The sequence below is a fragment of the Schistocerca americana genome, chromosome 11, assembly GCF_021461395.2.
Source record: "Schistocerca americana isolate TAMUIC-IGC-003095 chromosome 11, iqSchAmer2.1, whole genome shotgun sequence".
In the NCBI taxonomy this organism is placed as follows: Eukaryota; Metazoa; Arthropoda; class Insecta; order Orthoptera; family Acrididae; genus Schistocerca; species Schistocerca americana.
Window position 1 is genome coordinate 125,546,809 of NC_060129.1, and position 26,978 is coordinate 125,573,786.

The 26,978-nt window shown below is 43.8% G+C and overlaps 1 protein-coding gene across 1 annotated transcript in view; it reads left to right on the forward strand.

The window, feature by feature from the left end:
• The window catches only part of LOC124554019 (poly [ADP-ribose] polymerase tankyrase-1-like), a 32,123-nt gene extending 23,078 nt beyond the window's left edge, over positions 1-9,045 (forward strand). Inside the window, exons 3-4 of the mRNA XM_047128047.1 lie at positions 3,547-3,750; positions 8,454-9,045. Coding sequence (XP_046984003.1) covers positions 3,547-3,750; positions 8,454-8,940 — 691 coding nt within the window. The 3' untranslated portion in view covers positions 8,941-9,045. The remainder of the gene's footprint in view (positions 1-3,546; positions 3,751-8,453) is intronic.
• Positions 9,046-26,978: the final 17,933 nt, after the last annotated feature.

Below are 26,978 nucleotides of genomic sequence, written 5' to 3' on the forward strand. Positions count from 1 at the left end.
AAAACGTAAATACATGTTTGAAGCAAGAAACATACACTCCTGGAAATGGAAAAAAGAACACATTGACACCGGTGTGTCAGACCCACCATACTTGCTCCGGACACTGCGAGAGGGCTGTACAAGCAATGATCACACGCACGGCACAGCGGACACACCAGGAACCGCGGTGTTGGCCGTCGAATGGCGCTAGCTGCGCAGCATTTGTGCACCGCTGCCGTCAGTGTTAGCCAGTTTGCCGTGGCATACGGAGCTCCATCGCAGTCTTTAACACTGGTAGCATGCCGCGACAGCGTGGACGTGAACCGTATGTGCAGTTGACGGACTTTGAGCGAGGGCGTATAGTGGGCATGCGGGAGGCCAGGTGGACGTACCGCAGTACATCGATGTTGTCGCCAGTGGTCGGCGGAAGGTGCACGTGCCCGTCGACCTGGGACCGGACCGCCGCGACGCACGGATGCACGCCAAGACCGTAGGATCCTACGCAGTGTCGTAGGGGACCGCACCGCCACTTCCCAGCAAATTAGGGACACTGTTGCTCCTGGGGTATCGGCGAGGACCATTCGCAACCGTCTCCATGAAGCTGGGCTACGGTCCCGCACACCGTTAGGCCATCTTCCGCTCACGCCCCAACATCGTGCAGCCCGCCTCCAGTGGTGTCGCGACAGGCGTGAATGGAGGGACGAATGGAGACGTGTCGTCTTCAGCGATGAGAGTCGCTTCTGCCTTGGTGCCAATGATGGTCGTATGCTTGTTTGGCGCCGTGCAGGTGAGCGCCACAATCAGGACTGCATACGACCGAGGCACACAGGGCCAACACCCGGCATCATGGTGTGGGGAGCGATCTCCTACACTGGCCGTACACCACTGGTGATCGTCGAGGGGACACTGAATAGTGCACGGTACATCCAAACCGTCATCGAACCCATCGTTATACCATTCCTAGACCGGCAAGGGAACTTGCTGTTCCAACAGGACAATGCACGTCCGCATGTATCGCGTGCCACCCAACGTGCTCTAGAAGGTGTAAGTCAACTACCCTGGCCAGCAAGATCTCCGGATCTGTCCCCCATTGAGCATGTTTGGGACTGGATGAAGTGTCGTCTCACGCGGTCTGCACATCCAGCACGAACGCTGGTCCAACTGAGGCGCCAGGTGGAAATGGCATGGCAAGCCGTTCCACAGGACTACATCCAGCATCTCTACGATCGTCTCCATGGGAGAATAGCAGCCTGCATTGCTGCGAAAGGTGGATATACACTGTACTAGTGCCGACATTGTGCATGCTCTGTTGCCTGTGTCTATGTGCCTGTGGTTCTGTCAGTGTGATCATGTGATGTATCTGACCCCAGGAATGTGTCAGTAAAGTTTCCCCTTCCTGGGACAATGAATTCACGGTGTTCTTATTTCAATTTCCAGGAGTGTATTACTATTGCTCTGTATTTTTATTGTAAAGAAATTGTTTTCTTAATACATTATACATAAATATATTTGTCTGCATTAAGCCAAACTTGTTCTGCATGCAGTCTCATATCACAAACACCCACAATTTTGAAGAGTTTGTTATTATCACGATAGTCACATCTGGCTGTGCATTTTTCAATTCCTGTTAATGATGTACATGAGATTCTTGTCCCATTACTCACAGCCTAACACTTCACACACATTTTGACATTAGTCATAGGTGAGGATCTAAAGGTCAGTTTTTTGGTTGCCACGCTCTCTTACTGATTTCTTCCTCTGCCCAAAACGTAGCGCACCATCACAACTACATCAAATGTGCTCCTCTCCCAAAAAAACAAGTTACTGTCACACCTACATTTAATGTGCCACCCTCGAAATGCAACTTGCCACTACACCCACTTTTAATGTGTGCCCAAAAATGCAACTTACCATCACATCCACATTTAATGCGCCACAGATGCTGTGGATTTTAATGATAATAAAAGTGAAACATATAAAATATTTTAATATAAACATAATAATTTTTTACATTTGTGGATAATAAAATGCTGTAAGGGGAGAGTTTCATGACCCCATGACTCAACCCATCCTTATATCCATGCTATTTTTAGTTTTCTGGCTCCTATTGGTAAATTTCTCATTGAGTTTAGCATTCACATCTACATGTGAATGACAGGCTTCATATACTATAAATCGTAGCATTCCTCATCACACAAACACACACACACACACACACACACACACACACACACACACACACACATACATACACATACAAAGACACACACACAAACTAACACATACAGATGATCCCTCCAGTGTCATCATTCAGGTCACTGTGAGTTCTACTCACTGGGCCGGCCGTGGTGGTCTAGCAGTTTTACGCGCTCAGTCCGCAACAGCGTGACTGCTACGGTTCTAGGGGACTGATGACCTCAGAAGTTGAGTCCCATAGTGCTCAGAGCCATTTTTCTACTCACTGGTAAATGTCACTGCTGATTTTAAGCACTTCATGACTTCATAGGTACTTAGAGAGTGAGAGCAAATGTTTTAAAATATCCAGTCTGGAACCGCGCGACCGATACGGTCGCTGGTTCGAATCCTACCTCGGGCATGGATGTGTGTGGTGTCCTTAGGTTGGTTAGGTTTAAGTAGTTCTAAGTTCTAGGGCACTGATGACCTCAACAGTTAAGCCCCATAGTGGTGAGAGCCATTTGAACCATTTTAAAATATCTAAATTTGTGAAAAATCTATGTACTGGATAAAATTTCAGTTTCTGCGATAAAATTTTTAATGCTCCCACTACCATAGGTTGTTTCTATCACGAAATCTTGATTTTCGCACTCCTGCACTATTTACTACTCTGAATTTTTTTCTCCAGTCAGTTAAAAACCAGCTGTCCACGTTTTAACGTCTGTGCCTTCACAACCCCAATTTTTAATACACAGTTTGAACACTGCATCATGATGATAGTATGACAATAGTGAAATTTTTAATTACTGTCACATCCAACATAGTACACTTCTAATTCGTCTGCAGTTGTTGTTGTTGAGGGAACTTGCACTGACCTGTATAATAATTCTGTGATTAAATTTAACATAACTGTCAGTCACTGTATGTACCTGTTCTTTGTGCTCAATTTTAAACCATCTTATGCTTGGTGTAGTGAATTACTGCTGTGGCGAACTCAAGAGAAGCAGTTCAAATGGTTCAAATGGCTCTGAGCACTATGGGACTTAACATCTGTGGTCATCAGTCCCCTAGAACTTAGAACTACTTAAACCTAACTAGCCTAAGGACATCACACACATCCATGCCCGAGGCAGGATTCGAACCTGTGACCGTAGCAGTCGCGCGGTTCTGGACTGAGCGCCTTAACCGCTAGACCACCGTGGCCGGCAGAGAAGCAGTACTTCAGTGCTACGTCATTTGTATTAACTGAAGCACTACCCTTGTTGTTGGTGTGTGTTCTGCCTATTGCCTGTGTGTGGACAGTGCTTCAGCTGTACTGGCTACAATAAGCCACCGCATGGTTCCCACATGGTCACACGTGCTCACACTGTGCATCTCACTTTTTGTGTGCAGCACACCAACCGCTACACAAGTGAGGTCCACCACCACCACCACCACCACCACCACCACCGCCAGCGCCACCCGCCAGTCCCACAGCAGTCAGATTCCTGCTGCAGCTGTGCCGGCAACAGGAACAGCAACGACAACGGCAACAGCAACAGCAATGGCAACAACAACGGCTCCTTCACTTGATGGCGATGCAGTCTCTCGCATACAGTGAGTTCCCTCTCCTATATACACACTCATCGTGCAATTACGCGGTGAGGAAGCTACTAAAACAAAAAGAAAATGTAAATGCTCAATATAGGTTCAATGGTAGTCAGAGAGGCGAGATGAAAAGATAAGGATATATGGTCAGATGAATAATGTTGTGAAAAATTGTATCTTAGGAGGAAGCTAAAAATGAATTAGAAAGATGAGCAAATAGTGAGTTATAGTGAACAGTTCAGTGATTTTATTTTCATCTGAGCCAGCAAGTTTGGGAGGTAGGAGACGAGATACTGGCAGAAGTAAATCTGTGAGTACTGGGCGTGAGTCATGCTTCGGTAGCTCAGATGGTAGAGCACTTGCCCGCGAAAGGCAAAGGTCCCGAGTTCGAGTCTCTGTCGGGCACACAGTTTTAATCTGCCAGGAAGTTTCATATCAGCGCACACTCCGCTGCAGAGTGAAAATCTCATTCTGGAAACATACCCCAGGGTGTGGCTGAGCCATGTCTCCGCAATATCCTTTCTTTCAGGAGTGCTGGTTCTGCAAGTTTCGCAGGAGAGCTTCTGTAAAGTTTGGGAGGTAGGAGACGAGATACTGGCAGAAGTAAAGCTGTGAGTACCGGCCGTGAGTCGTGCTTCGGTAGCTCAGATGGTAGAGCACTTGCCTGCGAAAGGCAAAGGTCTCGAGTTCGAGTCTCGGTCGGGCATACAGTTTTAATCTGCCAGGAAGTTTCATATCAGCGCACACTCCGCTTCAGAGTGAAAATCTCATTCTGGAAATTTTTATAATCTCACCAAAATGGCAAAAATCCATTGAGGAATTTCTCACACAACAGTAGAAAACGCATTTTTCAACCAGACTGAAAGAAAATTATAAAATAGATTCTTTTATCCAAATACCGATTACTAGCCTCACACAGATAATCCTTAAAATCTTTGCTTGTGCATTCTTAAATGGTGTGAATACTTGTAAGATCCGTATCAAAAATTGTGGGATGCATGCAATACACAACTGATGCATCAATAGTACACCTCCTATCATCTATCACATAGGTCCTACTTTTTCTTTATAAATGACACAAATATTTTCATAACAATTAAAAATTCACAAGCAAAAACTCTCAGGGCTGTCTGGATGAGGTTAGGATTTTGAATCGGGCTAGGAGAAATTATTCTATCCATTTTAGTTCTATTTAAAAATGTGTTATACTAAGAATGTATTTTTATTTGAATCATTGTGTCTTATATCTTGCTTCCATTATCAATTACATGTTAGAACTGCTTCTCTGGAGCCTTTATTTTTCCTAGATTCAAACATTCTGTCGTCTAACAGATCTTCAATGTAGTTTTCCATTCATCTGTATGTTATTCCAGTGAGTAGCTTGGATATGTTAAGCTCGTTGTGTGAAGGTACTTTCAGCTATTGGCCCTTGTTCGATTCTGGAGTGTCTGGTTGATATTTTTTTCTGAAAGTTTGTTGGTATATTTCTAGTCTCATAGATTCTGTAGATCTACTAGAATAGTTATTTGCTTGCAACTTTCCTTAAATGATTACAGAAATTCTGAAGGATTGTTATCTAATTGCATTCCTTGTTTGTGCACACTGCCTCCAAAGATTTATTGAACACTGAGTCTGGTACTGAATTATTATGTTTTCTGATTCGACTTCCATTTATTCCTCCCTTAAATCATTTGACAGTTTTCCTCCTCACAGAGATTTTCATCCCTTCTCTCCTCTGAGTTTAACTACGCAACTCCTTTTGAACTCTTCATGTTGGCACCTTGGGGGAGTGTGGTTACTTTTGTCCTGCACTTACCTGTGGACTCATTACAGCAGATCACTGGTAGGAAAGCTAAACGGAAACCTACCGTACTGCAACTCGGACTTAACATATTATGATACAAAATTCCTCGTCGTCTGCATTCACACTGCCTTAAAAATTTGTCACGTCAGTTCCTACAGTAGAACAATGATTTACATATTTACTTTAGACCACATTCACGCACCATTCACACTACTAAAAGCATATACAAAGCTGTACCAACATAAATCAACAAAAAAAAAACACGTTCAAGAAATAAACAGAACATTTTAGAAAACATTCTCTTGACCTGTTTCTTGAATGTCTCTGTGCACTGCTGTCCTCTGATGGATGAAAATTAGAATATATACTCAACTGGACCCGCTTCAGACCATCTGTCACTGTACATGCGTGACTCATTCTCCTTATACACAGGCTCTAGACAGGAGCGATATAAGGTGCCACACCTCAATGTTTGTTCTTTATTTTATCGAATGTTGTTTGTTCTTTTCTATGTGCCAAAGCTGTCCTTCCTACAGTCATTTCATTTTCGATTTCTTCTAATTCTTCCTGCAGCCATTGTGTTTTATCTTTCCTTCTACTAGCTATTTATTTCACTCCAGAGTGGTTTACATTGCTGTATTTCTATCTTCTACTGAATATTTTTCTATTTTTTTTATTTCCTCAATGAGTTAATATTTCTCTTTGTTTACCAAAAATTCTACGGGGATCCTTTCCTTGAAGTCGTTTGAGTGACAAACTTTTGTGGTTGCCCTTTTTGGAGATGCTCAGTACTGTTCACCGATCTTCGAATGCAATATCAGATTATCTACAACCTTGTATTTCTCAATACTTCAGTATTCAACTTATTTACACACTGGTTCTTCTTTAAGCTTCTCTTCAACTTTGGTGTACATTACAGCTGAATTGTAATCTCAGTCTGCACCTGCCCATGAATACCGCTCATAATTCAATAACCGATTCCAAGATCTCTTTTTGACCACGATATTATCCAGTTGGAATATTCCAATGTCCCCAGGCCTTTACCAAGTAAACCTCCACCTCTCTTCTTAACAGCCAAAAACACTGAGACACAGAAGCACTTATACAAATGTCCCAGCATATGTGATGTAGACTTGCAGTAGCTCTACCATCCAGCACAAGTACTGGAAAGAAGTGGGAGGTCTCTTCCACAGGGGATTGGTGTGGAGAGAACTGGCTGCTGATCAGACAATGGGTCTCAGAAATTGCACTTCAGTGGTGAGGTTATTTGGTAAGATGAATTTCTTAGACTGTCACTGTTCCTTACTAGTTGACTGTTCATTACTATCGCAAAAGGTTTGAAGATAGAAACACGTACATATGTCTGTACATGAAGCAACATGGTTGCTTCTCCCAAAATCTTGGATTCCACTTGTCAGGGATTGATTCAAACAGTCCTAGAAAGTTTTAACCTGGCTTTCACATCTGTCATCTGTGTGTTTCAAAATGAAAGATCACCATTGTTAGTCTTCCATGTCAGGAAGTGTGTGTGTGAACCAGTTAACACATTAAATGCCTGAAAAGGTGTACCAGCTCCACCAGAGCTGTCCCTAGGGAGACACTTTCAAAATAACTTCCAAGTGTCAAGTACTGTAAAGTCGTTCAAAATCCACATCTATCTTATTATTCGATCTAAGATTAGGCGACATGTCATATAAAAAGTTAGAAAGCTAAGATTTCTCTTTAAGAAAAGAAGTGCATCTGAGGTCATTAATTTTTCATTTGCACAGGTTTATTTTTAATTGGAAAAGAAGCCTTAGCATCTTCCTGTGCATCTAATTAGAAATGAAACTGAGTTGTTGAAAGATGAACATTAAGTTGGACAGCTGTAATACCTCCCTTGACAGACTGAGAAAACTACATTGTTTTTATTTATTTAAGGCATATTGCAGATATTAGCACATATGATGCACAGGTCATACTATGAGTAAATAGATATTTCATGCCATGGTGATTGCAATGAGATAGTGCCACAGCACATTTTCGAGTACTTACATCAGTGTGTGAGGTAATCAGTATTTCCACTAAGACAATGTTTGTTTACAAGTACGTTTCTAATGGTAGTCTAGCAAAATGCATGAAAGATCAATTTACTTTCATGGATTGTAACTTTTGCAGTAGCCAGAAGACATGGGACAGCAACAAGAATTTAGTCAGAAGTGTGTGTGTGTGTGTTTGGGGGGTGGGGTGGGGGGGGGGATGTATGAATGTTAGTGTACTCTATCAGGTACTTCAGAGTGGCAGTGCGCATATGCACATGTGTTCACGTACAAGTCACACAAACAAAAGCGACACACATACACACAGTATGAGTGTGGGTGAGTAGCAGTCCACTTAAAGTGCTTCTTTCAACAAAATCATTTTCTGCGAAACTTTCGCTATTTGGCATGTGTGTGTGACTAAATGTGCTGATAACTGGACTGAACCTTTTTGGCTCCTTGTCCGGAAAATCTCATTAAATGTTTGGAGATGGAATTCATTTTGTGTATCACCTACGGTAGTTTAAGGAAGGACTGCTGCCCACAGAAACAGTATTAACTGTGTGAAGCATCTGTTTCACTTGAGGTCAACAGAACAGATTTCCAGCAAATGATTGGTGAAAATGTGACAACTCAATTTCTTGAAAGACTGAGTAAAGGAATTTTTAATGGACAGAGGATGAAGACTTTGACAAGGGGCTGCAGCACTACTTCTATACCTTGATATACACAGAGTTTGACACTCATTTGTATAATAGAAGTGGGAAATATAGTAGGTTTGTTTCTGGACAGATGTACATTCAGAACTCTTCTGTTTGCTTGTTTGATAGTTTCCTTCATAAGGTGTGTTTGCTTATAGTAAACTGTAAGAATTTATCTGTTATATGCAGGAGACTTTCTCAACAAGGGAAAAACAGAAGGCTGATCCAGGCAGCTGAGCAGGGGGCCGTAGAGGAGCTGAGGGCACTACTTGCTGCAGGGGCGGATGTGGGGGTGAGAGACAGGGGCGAGCACGGGATGACTGCCCTGCACTGGGCAGCGGAGGGGGAACATATGGAGGCCGTGAGGTGTCTACTGGATGCTGGGGCGGAGGTGAACGACAGGGACAGCAACCAGAACACACCTCTGCACTTGGCTGCATACAATGGTGATGTGGCTCTGGTGCGGATACTGCTGGAGTCATCTGCTGATCCCAACGCAAGGGATAAGTGGGGGAGAACGCCGCTGCACGACGCAGTGTGGCGTGGCCACATGGAGGCGGCGACTGTTCTGCTCGACGGAGGCGCTGATGTGGATGTTATGGATGACGATGGGTTCACCCCCCTGGACAAAGCCAGGCAGAAAAACAACCAGCAGCTGATAGATTTGTTATCATGAGGCAGGCTGATCTACAAAATTTTGTGTAATAGTACTGAAATAGTCTCTCTAAATCTGTTTCTTATGTTTTAAAATAAAGAATGAAAAAAGTTGTTGCTACAGCTACTCATTTGTACCCATCTTTAAGTAGCGTGTGTAAATGCTCTAATAACACTGCAGCAATACTGAGTGAACTAATTTAAGTAACAGGAGGCAACCTCTCTCTGAAGAAAAATTTCTAAGCTGCTCTTTGCAGAAGCCAACAAGAATAGATAAATACATGCTTCATACCTAACAAACACAGTACTCTACAATATTTGATTATTGAAAAGCATTTCATACTGGCATATGATGATGTCAAACTACTGTAAGCTTCATCGTTCCCAGCTTACTTGATATGAGCTCTGCAGTTAGAGTTTTCAGCTTTGATCTCAGACTGAACTTACTTGTGCATCTGTAGCAAGATGGTGCAATGGCTTCCGTTTTTAAATACAACGTGACATTCGTAGAAACATTCACACCACAATACGTGCTTGTCTTCTGGAATCATATAATCAATTCACATTCAACTCAGGAGAAGGTACACTACTGGCCATTAAAACTGCTACACCAATAAGAAATTCAGATGATAAACGGGTATTCATTGGACAAATATATTATACTAGAACTGACATGTGATTACATTTTCACACAATTTGGGTGCATAGATCCTGAGAAATCTGTACCCAGAACAACCACCTCTGGCCGTAATAACGGCCTTGATACACATGGGAATTGAGTCAAACACAGCTGGGATGGCGTGTACAGGTACAGCTGCCCATGCAGCTTCAACACGATACCACAGTTCATCAAGAGTAGTGACTGGCGTATTGCGACGAGCCAGTTGCTCGGCCACCATTGACCAGACGTTTTCAGTTGGTGAGAGATCTCGAGAATGTGCTGGCCGGGGCAGCAGTCAAACATTTTCTGTATCCAGAAAGGCCCGTACAGGACCTGCAACATGCGGTCGTGCATTATCCTGCAGAAATGTAGGGTTTCGCAGGGATCGAGTGAAGGGTAGAGCCACGGATTGTAACACATCTGAAATGAACGTCCACTGTTCAAAGTGCCGTCAATGCGAACAAGAGGTGACCAAGACGTGTAACCAATGGCACCCCATACCATCATGCTGGATGATACGCCAGTATGGCGATGACGAATACATGCTTCCAATGTGCGTTCACCGAGATGTTGCCAAACACGGATGCGACGATCATGATGCTGTAAACAGAACCTGGATTCATCCGAAAAAAGACACGTTTTGCCATTCGTGCATCCAGGTTCGTCGTCGAGTACACCATCGCAGGTGCTCCTGTCTGTGATGCAGCCTCAAGGGTAACAGCAGCCATGGTCTGTGAGCTGATAGTCCATGTTGCTGCAAACGTCGCCGAACTGTTCGTGCAGATGGTTGTTTTCTTGCAAACGTCCCAGTCTGTTTACTCAGGGATCGAGATGTGGCTGCACGATCCATTATGGCCGTGCGGATAAGATGCCTGTCATCTCGACTGCTAGTGATACGAGGCCATTGGGATCCACCACGGCGTTGCGTATTACCCTCCTGAACCCACCGATTCCATATTCTGCTAACAGTCATTGGATCTCGACCAACGTGAGCAGCAATGTCGCGATAAGATAAACTGCAATCGCGATAGGCTACAATCCGACCTTTATCATAGTCGGAAACGTGGTGGTACGCATTTCTTCTCCTTACACGAGGCAGCACAACAACGTTTCACCAGGCAACGCCGGTCAACTGCTGTTTGTGTATGAGAAATCGGTTGGAAACTTTCCTCACGTCTGCACGTTGTAGGTGTCGCCACCGGCGCCAACCTTGTGTGAATGCTCTGAAAAGGTAATCATTTGTATATCTCAGCATCTTCTAGCTGTCGGTTAAATTTCGCGTCTGTAGCACGTCATCTTCGTGGTGTAGCAATTTTAATGGCCAGTAGTGTAAGTGCGAACTCAAATTTTATGAGTCCCACACAGCAGTAATGCTGGTCTTGTGACACACTCTCCCAACAGTCAGGTAACATTGATCTTCACTCTGATATTGCAGGATGCTGCAGCAAATGTTCTCGCTTTCCACATTTCCCTTCTGCCAGTCTTCAGTGCACTGGCCTCAGCCAGGTGTCGTATGGGCAGAGCGCCTGCAGGGTCCACCGCACAGCAACAGCAACTCTGGCTGGACAGGCGCCACTGATGACAGCGCCCTCACTGCACTATTGCCCAGTCTGCTGAACTACGGCTCTCGTGAACTCTGCAACTGGTGGCGGAGTGTGACGTATTTGTGTTGGCAATTGGATCATAAAATTGAACATTTAACACGAGATCTACATTCTGTTCCATGCCAAAATAACAAAAACCAATAGTGTTTCTAACCTTTTATGAAATGACCAAGCAAATTTGCGAAAATAAATAAGTAAACAATACGCTCAATGGTCTCGTTCGTCAAATAGGTTGTTACAGCAGAATATAAGTAGCAACGACAGATTATCTTCCAAGCTGTGATATGGTGGCAATGTAATATAAACTGTTCCAAACTGAGTAAAATTAGCTGTAAAATTTACAGGTGGCTCATTGTTGACTGCTTGGTTTTTGACAACGCCAACCATACATTTTAATTAGAACATAAACCTGTACCTAAATGCAGTACTGAAGTTAGAAGCTAACGAAGGCACATACAAAAAAGTAAAGAAAATACTATCCTTGTAGTAACGTCATTTTAATTCACATAATCGAATTGCAACACTCAAAATAATTGTGGTTGAATTTGGGGCAGAAGACTGATTGCCAACTTTGAACATGAGTAGCAACATTGGTTTCACAATGTTGATCTAACTTGACACTCATCAGAAAGAATTACACAGGTGAGGTGGTTGTATAAGTCACGAAAATACAGGTGATAAAATTGTATTGCCTTTGGCTTGTAAATCAATTATATAACTATAGTAAATAGTGCAAGCCTTAGAAATGAAATAGGTCCTACTGTTAAGTTATTTAATTCGTTGATTCCTTTATTGATGATAATCCGACAGTGTCTCTTACTTTAGATGCGTTTTAGAAAAAGGGCATCAATGTACCTTTTTTATACTTCATATTTTGATACAGCTATGCCCAAAATCTGAAATCGCCTTGCATGTATAATATTGTCATAATGTTGACAATTATTGTGAAAATTTGAAAGGTAGGAAGTGACAATATCTCCGAAGCTACAAAGTAGTGACTGTATAGGAGTTTCATGGAAGACGCTGTGTCATATGGTGCAGATGTATGGACGCTGACAAAGAACAGAAAGACCCCCCCACAGTGGAAGTTACATGTCCGAGAAGGTGTTGGAAAACTGCAATATCGTCCAGGTTAAGGAAATCAGCACACAAACGAATAATGCTACAGTGGATAGAAAGGAAGCAACTGGAATGGTACGATCATGTGAGACCTGTGGATTCTAACACAGGGAACAATGGGCTGGCTTAAGCTTCCTATTCTTGTGTTCAGTCACCTCTGTACGCGCTAGAAATCCGATCCCTGGTCTAGTGCGATGAGCAGTGTAACTCAGTCAACTGAAATTGTGGGAAAAATGACTGAAATATTGTTGTCCTTAAATTGCGTTATGTTGCCTCTTGATCTATTGTAGGTCTGTTCTACATATTGGGTAGAAGTACAGTGTATATTATTAGCTAAAAACAGTTTCAAATGAACTTGAATTTTCGAATATATTTACGGAAGCATATGGTGCACTTCAGTTGTTATACGCTGTTGTTACGACCATTTGACCATACAGTATAGCTAGGACACTTCTAAGTATAAGGAAAAATAAAATTAAAATAAGACAGATTTTATAATGGGCGTGGAGTTGACATTGGTAATGCAGGTGGGTTTGTGTATCATAGTTGGTAATCAGGAAGGAACGGCGCGAAAATTTACCACTGTGCCATCTCACCATCATCATCATTACCATTACATGTGAGTGTGTGTGGAATAAACGATTTCGGGAAGGTTGGGTATCACTGGAAGGTAGAATTCGGCCAGGACAGCCTCATTCTGTCATTACTTACCAATTGTGTGGTGGACACTGCCATCAGTAATAATCGACACTGGATGGTGGAAACCATTTGGCTCCTGTTGGGGATCAGTCACACTGCCGCTCACACCACCATGGCAGAGCATCGGAAGTTTGGGAGAACCTGTGCACAATGGGATTTCCACAGACAGGTGGAGTAGCAGAAGTTGAACAGTACCTCGACATCACTGCAGCACCTGCTGCAATGTCATGGTGTAGACCATATTGTAATGGGAGATGAAACATGGTGTCATCATTTTGAGCTAGAGAACAAACGTCAGAGCCAGCACTGCAAGCACTTGAATTCACCCCTGATGAGAAAACCCAAAGACGTGAAGGCCACATGTCTGAAAGACATGATTACCTTTTTCTCTGCTGTTCATTGATTTTCTGCAACATGGCATCACAGTTAACGCACAGTGTACGTGGACGCTTTGCAAAAATTGAAGTGTGCCATTGACTCCAAACACCTAGGAATGTTGTGGATGGCACCATTCAGTTGCAGGATAATGCCCTCCTACAATCTGCCAAGGTTATTTCGGCTACATTGCAGAAATTTTTCTGGGAAACCCTCACACATCCTCAAAACAGTCCTGATCTCTCCCCGTGTGACTGCCTTATTTTTGGAGCCCTGAATAAAGTCATTTGTGCACACTGATTTGATTCAGGTGAAGAGGTGCTTGTCTGGTTCAATCATGCGACTGAAGGCAATTGCAAACATTTTTTCATGAACGCATTGACCATCTTGTCCCACAGTGGGATAAATGTACACTCCTGGAAATGGAAAAAAAAACACATTGACACCGGTGTGTCAGACCCACCATACTTGCTCCGGACACTGCGAGAGGGCTGTACAAGCAATGATCACACGCACGGCACAGCGGACACACCAGGAACCGCGGTGTTGGCCGTCGAATGGCTCTAGCTGCGCAGCATTTGTGCACCGCTGCCGTCAGTGTCAGCCAGTTTGCCGTGGCATACGGAGCTCCATCGCAGTCTTTAACACTGGTAGCATGCCGCGACAGCATGGACGTGAACCGTATGTGCAGTTGACGGACTTTGAGCGAGGGCGTATAGTGGGCATGCGGGAGGCCAGGTGGACGTACCGCCGAATTGCTCAAAACGTGGGGCGTGAGGTCTCCACAGTACATCGATGTTGTCGCCAGTGGTCGGCGGAAGCTGCACGTGCCCGTCGACCTGGGATCGGACCGCAGCGACGCACGGATGCACGCCAAGACCGTAGGATCCTACGCAGTGCCTTAGGGGACCGCACCGCCACTTCCCAGCAAATTAGGGACACTGTTGCTCCTGGGGTATCGGCGAGGACCATTCGCAACCGTCTCCATGAAGCTGGGCTACGGTCCCGCACACCGTTAGGCCGTCTTCCGCTCACGCCCCAACATCGTGCAGCCCGCCTCCAGTGGTGTCGCGACAGGCGTGAATGGAGGGACGAATGGAGACGTGTCGTCTTCAGCAATGAGAGTCGCTTCTGCCTTGGTGCCAATGATGGTCGTATGCGTGTTTGGCGCCGTGCAGGTGAGCGCCACAATCAGGACTGCATACGACCGAGGCACACAGGGCCAACACCCGGCATCATGGTGTGGGGAGCGATCTCCTACACTGGCCGTACACCACTGGTGATCGTCGAGGGGACACTGAATAGTGCACGGTACATCCAAACTGTCATCGAACCCATCGTTCTACCATTCCTAGACCGGCTAGGGAACTTGCTGTTTCAACAGGACAATGCACGTCCGCATGTATCCCGTGCCACCCAACGTGCTCTAGAAGGTGTAAGTCAACTACCCTGGCCAGCAAGATCTCTGGATCTGTCCCCCATTGAGCATGTTTGGGACTGGATGAAGCGTCGTCTCACGCAGTCTGCACGTCCAGCACGAACGCTGGTCCAACTGAGGCGCCAGGTGGAAATGGCATGGCAAGCCATTCCACAGGACTACATCCAGCATCTCTACGATCGTCTCCATGGGAGAACAGCAGCCTGCATTGCTGCAAAAGGTGGATATACACTGTACTAGTGCCGACATTGTGCATGCTCTGTTGCCTGTGTCTATTTGCCTGTGGTTCTGTCAGTATGATCATGTGATCTATCTGCCCCAGGAATGTGTCAATAAAGTTTCCCCTTCCTGGGATAATGAATTCACGGTGTTCTTATTTCAGTTTCCAGGAGTGTATTTTTAACACCTTCTTGCTTCCCACTGTTGAAGAGCAATTCAGGGATGGCGACTGCATCTTTCAACAAGATCGAGCACCCGTTCATAATGCACGACCTGTGGCGGATTGGTTACATGTCAAAAATATCCCTGTAATGGAATGGCCTGCACAGAGTCCTGACCTATAGAACACCTTTGGGATGTTTTGGAACGCCGACTTCACGCCAGGCCTCACCGACCGACATCGATACCTCTTCTCATTGGAGCGCTCCATGAAGAATGGGCCGCTATTCCCCAAGAAACCTTCCAGCACCAGATTGAACGTATGCCTGCGAGAGTGGAAGCTATGATCAAGTCTAAGGGTGGGCCAACACCATTTTGAATTGCAGCATTACCGATGGAGCGCGCCACGAACTTGTAAGTCGTTTTCTGCCAAGTGTCGTAATGCGGAAACGGAGCGGTTTATCTGACGTCTAAAAGGGCTTTCAGGACAAAGGTGGATGCATTTCCAGAATAGCTAGGCCGAAGCGACGAGGCTGGCGGAGGGTGACTCGCGGTCTGGACAATGTTTTTGTGGCACTCCCTGCAAGATTTCGTCATTCTGGAAGGGACAATGGACAACACAAGTGTGAAGCTATTCTTGGGGACTATGACCAACCCTACATACAGTTCGTTTTTCCTCGGCACGATGGCATCTACCAGCAGGACAATGAAATATGTTACACAGATCGCAGTGTACATGCTTTGTTCAGAGAGCTCGAGCGTGGGTTTACCCTAGTCCCCTGGCCACCAAACTCCACGGTTTAAATCCAATCGAGAATCTGTGGGACCACTTTGGATCCTCAACAGAAAAATGTAGCACAGCTGGCCATGGGAGTGGAGTGGGCATGGCTCCACATAGCTGTCGGTAACTTCCAGAACCTCACTGACACTCTTCCTGCACATTTCACAGCGGTCTCGACTGCGAAAGCTGATCATTCAGGCTTTTGAAAGTTGACCCAATTGATATGACCTGGCAGTCCACTTCCAGGGGCGTATGTGGCCTGACCTTAATTTGTTGTTAATAAACTACAGTCTAAAACTAAAGAAATTGTAGAGTAGGAAATTTATGAGATGAGAGCTCAAAAAATTGAAAGGAAATAATCGATTGAAACACGGGAAGCGAATAAAATATGAGAGGAATGGGTACCTTTCAGAAATGGAACAGCGAAGGGAGCTGAGAATCAGAGGGCATTTAGCTCATGAAATGAGTCATTATATACTGAAGAGCCAAAGAAACTGTTACACCTGCCTAATATCGTGTAGGGCTCCCGCAAGCAAGCAGAATTGTCGCAACACGATGTGGCGCGGACTCGACTAATGTCTGAAGTAGTGCTGGAGGAAACTGACACAATGAATCCCGCAGGGCTGTCCATAAATCCGCAAGAGTACGAGGGAGTGGAGATCTCTTCTGAAAAGCACGTTGCAAGGCATCACAGATATGCTCAGCAATGTTCTGTCTGGGGAGTTTGGTGGCCAGTAGAAGTGTTTACACTCAGAAGAGAGTTCCTGGAGCCACTCTGGAGCAATTCTGGAGCAATTCTGGACGTGTGTGGTGTCGCATTGTCCTGCTGGAATTGCCAAAATTCGTCGGAATGCACAATGGACATGAATGGAGGCAGATGATCAGACAGGTTGCTTAAGTACATGTCACCTGTCGGAGTCGCATATAGGCGTAACAGGGGTCCCATATCACTGCAACTGCATAAGCCCCATACCACTACACTTCCTTTATCGGCTTGACCAGTCCCCTCTTGACATGCCAGATCCATGCATTCATGAGGTTGTCTCCATACAGGCAGACTTCCATCCTCTCTATACAATTTGAAACAAGACTCGACCTACCAGGCAACGTGTTTTCAGTCATCAACAGTCCAATGTCGGTGTTGACGGGCCCATGCGAGGCGTAAATTTTTGTGCCGTGCATCATTAAGGATACACTAGTGGGCCTTCAGCCCCGAAAGCCTGTATCGATGATGTTTCGTTGAATGGTTCTCACGCTGACACTTTCTGATATCGCAGCATTTAAATCTGCAGCAATTTGTGGGAGGGTTGCACTTCTGTCACGCTGAACGGTTCTCTTCAGTCGTCATAGGTTCTGTTCTTGCAGGATCTTTTTCTGGCCACAGCGATGTCGGAGATTTGATGTTTCACCAGATTCCTGATATTCACAGTACATTCGTGACGTAGTCGTATGGGAAAATCTCCACTTCATCGCTACCTCCGAGATGGTGTGCCCCATCGCTTGTGCGCTGACAGTAGCATCACTTTCAAACTCACTTGAATCTTGATAACCTTCCATTGTAGCAGCGGTAACCGACCCAACAACTGCGCCAGTCACTTGTTCTCTTATATAGGCATTGTCGTCCGCAGCGCCGTATTCTACCTGTTTACATATCTCTGTATTTGAATGTGCATGCCGATACCACTTTCTTTGTGGCTTCCTTGTAAGTAATAGTTGAGATTTGCCATCAGGGTAACGAGAAAACAGGCGATAGCTGAAGAAGAGGGGATGAGAAATACAAAGTATCAACAGCAAGAAAAGTATTCCTGAACAGCAGATATTTACTATCATCAAACGTAAATGTAAGTGCTGAAAGGCTCTTCTGAAGATATTTGTGTGGAGTAACGTTGTACGGAAGAGTAAGAAGACACTAGAAGTTTCCGAAATGTTGAGTTACAGGAGAATGCTAAAGTGTTAGATGGATACAGCTATGTTACAGCTAGTGAAAAGAGGCACTGAACTAGATCCAGGAGAAAAGAAATTGTTGTCGTCCGAGGTGAATCGTTTGCACCTCAGAGCCTTTTCAAGAGGACCAAAAATGGTGTAATCACAGGTGGAGAGGTCCGGACTGTATGGAGGGTGGCCAAGAACCTCCCATTTGAATTACTGTAGGCGTGCCGCGTCTGTGTTGGCCGTACGAGGCTTTGAATTGTGGTGAAGCTCAATGACCCCACAGGTGAGATTGCTTGGTTGTTTTGATTTGATCGCTTGGCGAATGGTGGTCAAGGTTTGCGACTAACGCTGGGCATTCACTGTTGTCCCGTGCTGCAGGAAGGGAATCAGAAGGGGGCCATCTTGGTCGAAGGAGAACGTCAGCATAACGATTCACCTCGCTCGGCGACTGTACGTGTGGAACTGGTTAAAATCGCAGCCCAGGAAATTCGTGAGACAGCCATTCACCACCTTGTGTCACAGTGGGACAAGTGTCAATAACGCCCCTTATACATTCTGCAGTTACTACTCGCACATTTGCAATGTTAGTTGATATTCTGATTCCAGTGTAAGGTCCTAACACAACGTTTACTGACTTTAAGATACACTGACCATCAACAATGTGCTACACTCATCGTTGGTGTAGTAGCCCTAGGTGCGCAGAAGTGAGTAACTTGCATCTTTTTAAAGTTGAGGATGAGACCGTTCACAGCAAACCAGTCAATGATACTTTTAAGAGCACTGTTTACCATTCTTTTGTTTCTGTATGTATGCTCAGATTGACTGCAACACTAGCGATATCTGCGAATAGAACTAGTTCTGCTAGTTGCATATTAGATGGGAGGTCATTTACATTCAGGGTATCCATAATTAAGTTCCAGTTTCAAAGCGCTGCCGTCAGAGAACCACTGCTCAGAATGATGTCAAATTTGAACAGCATATTATTGAGACAAGGAAAACGTCACGGAACAAAGAGAGGTAACGAAAATTTTTCTACAGTTGGCCCCGTAAGCGTCTTAGCATAAATGGAGTCGATTATGAATGACATGAATCCAAAGACGATGGCTGTGGTTTGTCTTGCACGTTAACCCAACCATTCTGAACAATGTGCATGACTGCTCAAGTTCAGCAGTCAACAGATGTGGCATTGTTAGTTAGGTAAGCTCATCCACTACACTAGGTCGTACCGCATCGGTTGGGAAAAATCGGTTTTTAACTGACATGAGGCGAAAACCACGTAAATAGCTAAATGACATTTGTTTTGAATTGTTCTGGGGCCAAAAACCGCATTAAAAGCAAAATGACTTTGGTTTTTAATTGTCCTAAGGCCCAAAAACTGCATGATAAGCATCACCTTCTAACTGGCGTGACCCTTCTCTTCACTGCTTTCTGCCAGAAGTTGAAGGTGAAGTTGAAGTGTCTTGGAAGCAATGTTCAGAATGCATTGTGTAATGCATGCCTGCGATTCAGCTACATTCACAACTGGAGCACTGGACACGACATCTTTCAGACAATCGCACAGCCAGAAGTCATACAGATAAAAATCATGTGATCTGTATGGCTAGGCTGTGGGGAAATGACGACTGGTAATTTTAGCATTTCTGTAATTCCTCTGCAACAGCTGCTTCACTGGCTGTGCAATGTGCAGAGGAGTGCTATCTTGCAGAAAAATAATTCTAACGACACTGTTGAAGGGTTGTAATTATGATGGTGCACAAAAGACTCTCGTGGCATTTACCAGTGCTGGTACAGGTAACAGGCCCCACAGGACTCATCTCCTCACAAAAATTGAATCTACATCTCAATCTATATCTACATGGATACTCTGCAAATTACATTTAAGTGCCTGGCAGAGGGTTCATCGAACAACCTTGACAATTGTCTATTATTCCAACCTCGTAGAGTGTGTGGAAAGAGCGAACACATATATCTTCCTGTACGAGCTCTGATTCCCCTTATTTTATCGTGCTGATCGTTTCTTCCTATGTAGGTCGGCGTCAACAAAATACTTTCGCATTTGGCGGAGAAAGTTGGTGATTGGAATTTTTTGAGAAGATTCCATCGCAGCGAAAAACAACAGTCTCTTAATGATGTCCATCCCAAATCCTGTATCATTTCTGTGACACTCTCTCCCATTTTTCGCGATTATACAAAACGAGCTGCCCTTCTTTGAACTTTTTCAATGTACTCTGTCAGTTCTATCTGGTAAAGATCCCACACCATGCAGAAGTATTCGAAAAGAGGACGGACAAGTGTAGTGTAGGCAGTCTCCTTAGTAAATCTGTTACATTTTCTAAGTGTCCTGCCAATAAAACGCAGTCTTTGGTTACCCTTCCCCACAACATTTTCTATGGGTTCCTTCCAATTTAAGTTGTTCATAATTGTAAGTCCTAGGTATTTAGTTGAATTTACGGCCTTTAGATTTGATTGATTTATCATGTAACTGAAGTTCAACGAACTCCTTTTAGCACTCATTTGAATGACCCAACACTTTTCATTATTTAGGGTCAACTGCCAATTTTCGCACCATTCAGATATCTTTTCTAAATCATTTTGAAATTTGTTTTGATCTTCTGATGACTTTATTAGTCGATAAACGACAGCATCATCTGCAAACAACCTAAGAAAGCTGCTCAGATTATCTCCCAAATCGTCTATATAGATAAGGAACAGCAAAGGGGCTATAATACTATCTCGGGGAACGCCAGAAATCACTTATGTTTTACTCGAAGACTTTCTGTCAGTTACTACGAACTGTGACCTCTCTGACAGGAAATCACAAATCCAGTCACATAACTGAGACGATATTCCATAAGCACTCAATTTCACTACAAGCTGCTTATGTGGTACAGTGTCAAAAGCCTTCCGGATATCCAGAAATTGGGAAACAATCTGAAATCCCTTGTCAATAGCAGTCAACACTTCATGTGAATAAAGAGCTATTTGTGTTTCACAAGAATGATGTTTTCTAAACCCATGTTGACTGTGTGTCAATAGACCGTGAGTATTGGAGCAATTTACGTTCTGGGTGACTCTGCATCATTACCAGATGTATCCAAGATGGTGGCGATGACGTCATCCCAGATGGCGGTGTGTAGACCTTTCAACAGTGCATGATGTCAGCTGTTGATGCAAGTACCGTTATCCAAGATGGCGGCAAACAGTGTGTGCACCAAGAGGTCTAGATGTAGTACACAGTACCACCACCAGAGAGCATTGTCATCTGTTGAATGACGTGATCGAAGATGTTGGGGGGAAATGGTGGGAAAACGTCTCTGCCTGATATGGACATAAGTTTTTATTTTGTAGGCAATGATTCCACCACGAGATCTAGACTCCAACTGACCTAGTACACAATACTGCCACCAGGGGGTACTGTCATCCCTCCTGTGATGTTATCCCAGATGGTGGTCTGAAGGGGAAAATGGCGCGAAAATGACTCAGCCTGCGCTGGGCTGCTGGGGAGAGTAAGGTAGGAGAGTACTTTATTTATATTGGAACAATTTATTTATAGATGGAGTATATTTATCACACTGGCACAAAACACATGCTGGGGTCACAGTACACAGTCTGCAGACCTGTAACCTACTTCTAAATAACACTCTCCAGACATGTGAACAATTCCTAATTTAACGAAATGATTTCAGTACAGACATGCAAACTGCTTGTAAATAATGCAGTACAGTGATGTGCAGACATGAAATCGTAAACTGTCCAAATAACACAAAGCACAGCTTAGACCTGCTCGCAAAATAATGCAATCAACGTGCGCAAGCACCATCCGCCACCTCCTGTCCACTAGACTGCACAGAAGGCTACAGCAAAGTGACGCAGCTGTCAGCTGTCACACCACACACAGACGCCCGTTAGGGTCACGCACACATGAGATGGCAGCATTGCATTCATACTTGACACCTGAGAAATTTCTCGTGGTCATGCACTCACAGCCACGAGCCGCGTACGGTTGCAGGTGTAAGTTGCCTCTATTTTCGAGTATACCATCTCTGTTATACCGACGTCACAGAACTCTAAGGCGCGCTCACGTCCATGAGACACCTCTGGACAACACTTGTCATTTCCACTGATGACAGAATAGCACAGGCTGCTTTCCCCCTAACGGAAGATACGAGCTGCGTCCAGCCATGCGTACCCACCCCAGAGTCACTGACACCTCGCCGAGACACATCAGCGTGGCGACCCGCCACCTCGCCATCTAAAACACTCTAAATGGCTCTGAGCACTATGGGACTTAACATCTGTGGTCATCAGTCCCCTAGAACTTAGAACTACCTAAACCTAACTAACCTAAGGTCATCAGGCCCCTAGAACTTGGAACTACCTAAACCTAACTAACCTAAGGACATCACACACATCCATGCCCGAGGCAGGATTCGAACCTGCGACCGCAGCGGTCATGCAGTTCCAGACTGAAGTGCCTAGAACCGCACGTAAAACATTCTCAATGTTATTATTACGCCACATGGCTTTGTAAAAAATAACAGCCAAGTCGACCTCTTGGGAATTGTATAGCGTCCCAGAAATAGTTAACGCTCGCTTTCTTGATGTCTCAGCTCGTATGCACGGAAATTCTTGCCCTAACAGAACCTGTTTACGAAAATAACATCGAATGCACTCTTCCCAGCGCTCTTAACGTGATACCCCTCCCGCTCTCAACATACGCAGATGTTCTCACCACTATGTAGGGGCTCCTATATCCCAGCACAAAAGGTTGTGAATGAATCGAGCATTATGATTGGCTCTTATCGAATTTACCCGCCGAATTACTGATGCCGCTGGTATCGAAGCTCCGTCCGCCTTTCTTCCTTCTGGAGACTTTCTGCAGTTATTTTACACTGATGGCCATATTACGCCAACAACAAAACCTCGCACAGTGCCATACGTACCGTCAAATACGAAAAGAGTCCTACTCAATTAAAAAGCTCTCCCATAGAAAACAGTGAGCAAGATGACGGAAGTGTTGTGTTCCAGCGAAAAACGAAAATAATGATGGTAAAAGTAAAGTGTGTGCTAGTTGTAGGATCGAAATAGTTAAGCTAAATGAGCGTATCTCTAGTCTGCAGTTAATCATCAGCTCACTGAGTAGTGAGACGTTGCAACTTAGAAAGGAAATGTGTGTGCCGTTAGCTAAACAAAAGTGTAGTTCTTTTCCGCTTAAAACCTCAAACGAGTGGTCGAAAATATTGCATAAAAACAGAAATCCGATCATTAAAAAATCACCAACGAGTGAAAACACCGATCAATTGGCAGTTGAAAACAAATTTCATGTTCTTTCCGTTAGTGAAGGAGCTGAATTAATACCGGAAAGTAAAAATGGGTTTTTTAACCACGAGTGTCGACAGATAGTTGAAACAAAGTCAAAGTCAAGCATTAGGGGAAACAGTGACAGTGAAACAGTGTGTAGGTCATCCATTGCACGTAAAAATGAAACGAATGAGAACACTATCAACAAAAATGTAAAACAGCACTTTTATGAAAGTAGTGTATTATTTTTAACCGACAGCCACGACAAAAACGCGACAAAACTTTTCAAAGGACACGGGAAATGCTACGCAACAAGTATTGTTAAGCTTGGAGCAACAACAAAAAATATTATTGGCGTCAATCTGCATGACAAATTGCTAAGAAAAAATGACTCTGTGGTGTGTATTGTGGTTTCAAACGATCTCGGAAAAAATGAAGCAGATTGCCTAACGGAGATAAAGAAATTCCTAGAACGAAATGAACAACGCTACTATTGCCTTAACATTACCACACGGATATGACTTGATGTATCACTCGTATGTCAACAAAGAAATGCGAAAAACTATCATGAAAATAAAACAAATGTGTTCTTTGTTCATAAAATGCGGCGTCCGTGATATAGGCAAATTGGACAGATGAGAGAATAACAGGCATGGGTTGCATCTGACTTATGAAGGAAAGAATTTTATATGTAAAATGGTAAACGAAATTGTTGAAAGCAGAGAGAAAATGAACCAAACAGTTCCTTGTATGGGACCAACCTCACTAGCACCAGAAACAGCAACTGTCCCCCTGTGATTATCAGCAGCAGATTCGAAAGTCCCATCTGCTGTTGATATTTCATCAGTGGCTCAGGACCTTTCATCAGTATTAGCCCCTCCTCAGTCTTCAACAGTGAAAGACTTTTCAGCAGCTTCACCATCATCAGCAGTCACAGAAGCAAACAGAAGGAGCACAAGAACCAGGAAACATACAACTCTGCAGGATTTTTGGTACCCAGCCTCAATTCCAAGATACCTTCAGGTAGACCTGCTATAATCTCTAATTGCAGTTCACAACAAAGAAGTGTCATTGAATCAAAGAGTTGAGGAGCTGACAAACTTTGCTTATTTCATCAAAATATAATGGGTTTAAGGAACAAACCGGACCAGTTGTCTGTTTGCATTTATGAAAGTGATGCAATAAACAATGCCCATATTTTATGTTTTACTGAACATCATATGAAGGAAAGGATTGAACTGCTGCAACTAGACAAGTACACCTTAGCAACTTTTTATAATATAAGTAAAATGGGCAAAGGAAGAGTGATAATGTATGAGGGGGGACCCAAAAGTAACCGGAATCGTAATGCTGCACATCGTGTACTTAAAGTAGCAGGTTGCGCCGCCAGAGGGTTGTAGTAGGAGCTCTGCTGAGTCATTCTGCCACGCAGCGTCACCCAACAGTGAGAAGTGTGGTTTCTTTGGCAGTTCTTTGAGTGTGCGTACAGTGCAGACGTGACACGAGGAAATGGCTAGTTCTTACGAACAATGTGCGGCAGTGAAGTTTTGTTTTTTGCACAGCAAGAACGCAGCAGAAACTGTTGCGATGATTCAGACAGCCCACAAAGACCATGCTCTTAGTGAAACGCAAGTGTATGAATGGTTTTCTCGGTTTGATGGTTGAAGATCAGCCCCATTCCGATCGACCTTCAACTGCTCAAAGCGAAGACAACATCGACAAAATACGTGATCTCATCAGCAGGACAATCGACCAACTCGAGAACTTGTGCGGGTTGTCCTGGAGCTAAATTCAGCACATCTTGACCATCGATTTGGGGATGCGAAGCTTCTTACCAGAGATCAAAGGGATCGTCACGTTCAAGCCTGTGTCGAAATGAAGAACGCAGTCAAAGATGATCCACATTTTTTCATCAAAATCATTACAGGTGATGAGTCATGGTGCTATGGGTACGATACAGAAAGTAAACAACAGTCATCACAATGGAAGTCACCTGGCTCATCTCGACCAAAAAAGCTCGACAAGTGAAATCGAATGTGAAAACGATGTTGATCTGTTTTTTGACATCAAAGGGATCGTACACTCTGAATTTGTCCCTGAAAACCAGAAAGTAAACCAACAACTCTATTTGGAGGTTATGAAACGGCTTCGCAGAAGTTTGTCGCGAAAACGTCCGGCTTTGTGGGATTCTGGCGTGTGGTTCCTGCATCACGACAATGCTCCCGCGCACACGGCTCTCAGCGTTCGTCAGTTTTTGGCCTCAACGAAGATGACTATCTTGACCCACGCACCCTATTCGCCGGAGTTAGCACCCTCGGACTTCTTCCTATTCCCGAGAATGAAAAGAGACTTGAGAGGTAAGCGATTTGCGAATGTGGAAGACTTAAAACGCAATGTCATGAAAGTGCTAGCAGGTATCAAAGAGGACGAATTTAAAAGGTGCTTCAAACATTGGAATGAACGTTTGGACAAGTGTATTAATGCTAACGGAGAGTACTTCGAAAGAGATTAAGGTTGTATTTGAAAACAATAAAGTATATGCTTTGTAGAAAGAAATCCCGGTTATTTTTGGTCCCCCCCTCATATGTTAGAAATAATGTAGTGTACAAATCTAAAGATGTCAAAAAATATTGTGTTGACCAGCATTTTGAGGCTTGTTGCATTGAAGTCCTTGTCAACACGTTGCCTATTTATGTTACTGCTGTTTACAGAGCTCCATCAGGAAACGTCAGTGTATTCCTCAAGCAAGTAGAATTACTTTTAACTTACTTGTATTCAAAAACCAAAGAAATAATAATGGTTGGTGATTTTAATGTGCATTGATAGAACAGAGTTTAAGAATGTAATGAATTTTTTCAATCTGAGGACAGTTGTTGACTTCCACATTAAGGTAACAAAGAACTGTTCGAGTCTGATTGACAACATTTTTGTAGATAATAATAGAATCGAAAATATATTTGTAACAAAAATCTTAAATGGTCTATCTGACCATGATAGGCAGCTGTTGGAAATACACGATGTAAGCCTTGCTAACAAGAGCAGTTCTATCAGTAGACCATACAGGTTAATCAACAGTGAGAATCTGGAAACCTTCAGTAGGCATTTGGAGCAGTTAGAATGGGAGGCAGTATATCAGGCTAAAAATGTAAATGATAAATTCAACCTTTTCCTAAATGAATTTGTTACCCTTTTTGAGGCTGTATTTCCTACGAAAATTTCAAAAAGCACAAACCAGAATGATTGTAGGATACAGTGGCTCACTAAGGGAATAAAAACTTCATGTAGAAAAAAAGAGACTGCTTTATGTTTCACTCAGAAATTCTGATAAACCTCAGGATAGGGAACACTACAGATTGTACTGTAACATCCTAGAGAATGTTATTAAAAAATCCAAGAGTATGTTTATCAAATCCGAAATTGACAGAGAAAATCATAAAATAAAAACAATTTGGAAGGTGGTAAAAATGGAGGCAGGAAAATTTTCAGATGATACAGACAGTATCCAAGTGTGTCAAATGGAAGCATGGTAGATGGGGGGAAATAGTTGCCAATATCTTCAACAATCATTTTCTGACAGCAGCAGATCAAATTGGATGTAAATGGTCTATGGATAAAGCCATGAACCTTCTACAAAAAGCTGTGCGGAGAAAAATTGGCCTGATGTATGCACCCTAAATCACAGCAGATGAGAGTGAGAAGATGATATGCCAAATGAAAAACAAAAATTCCACTGGTGTGGACAATACAGCGTGTCCGAAATTCTTTCCCTGAT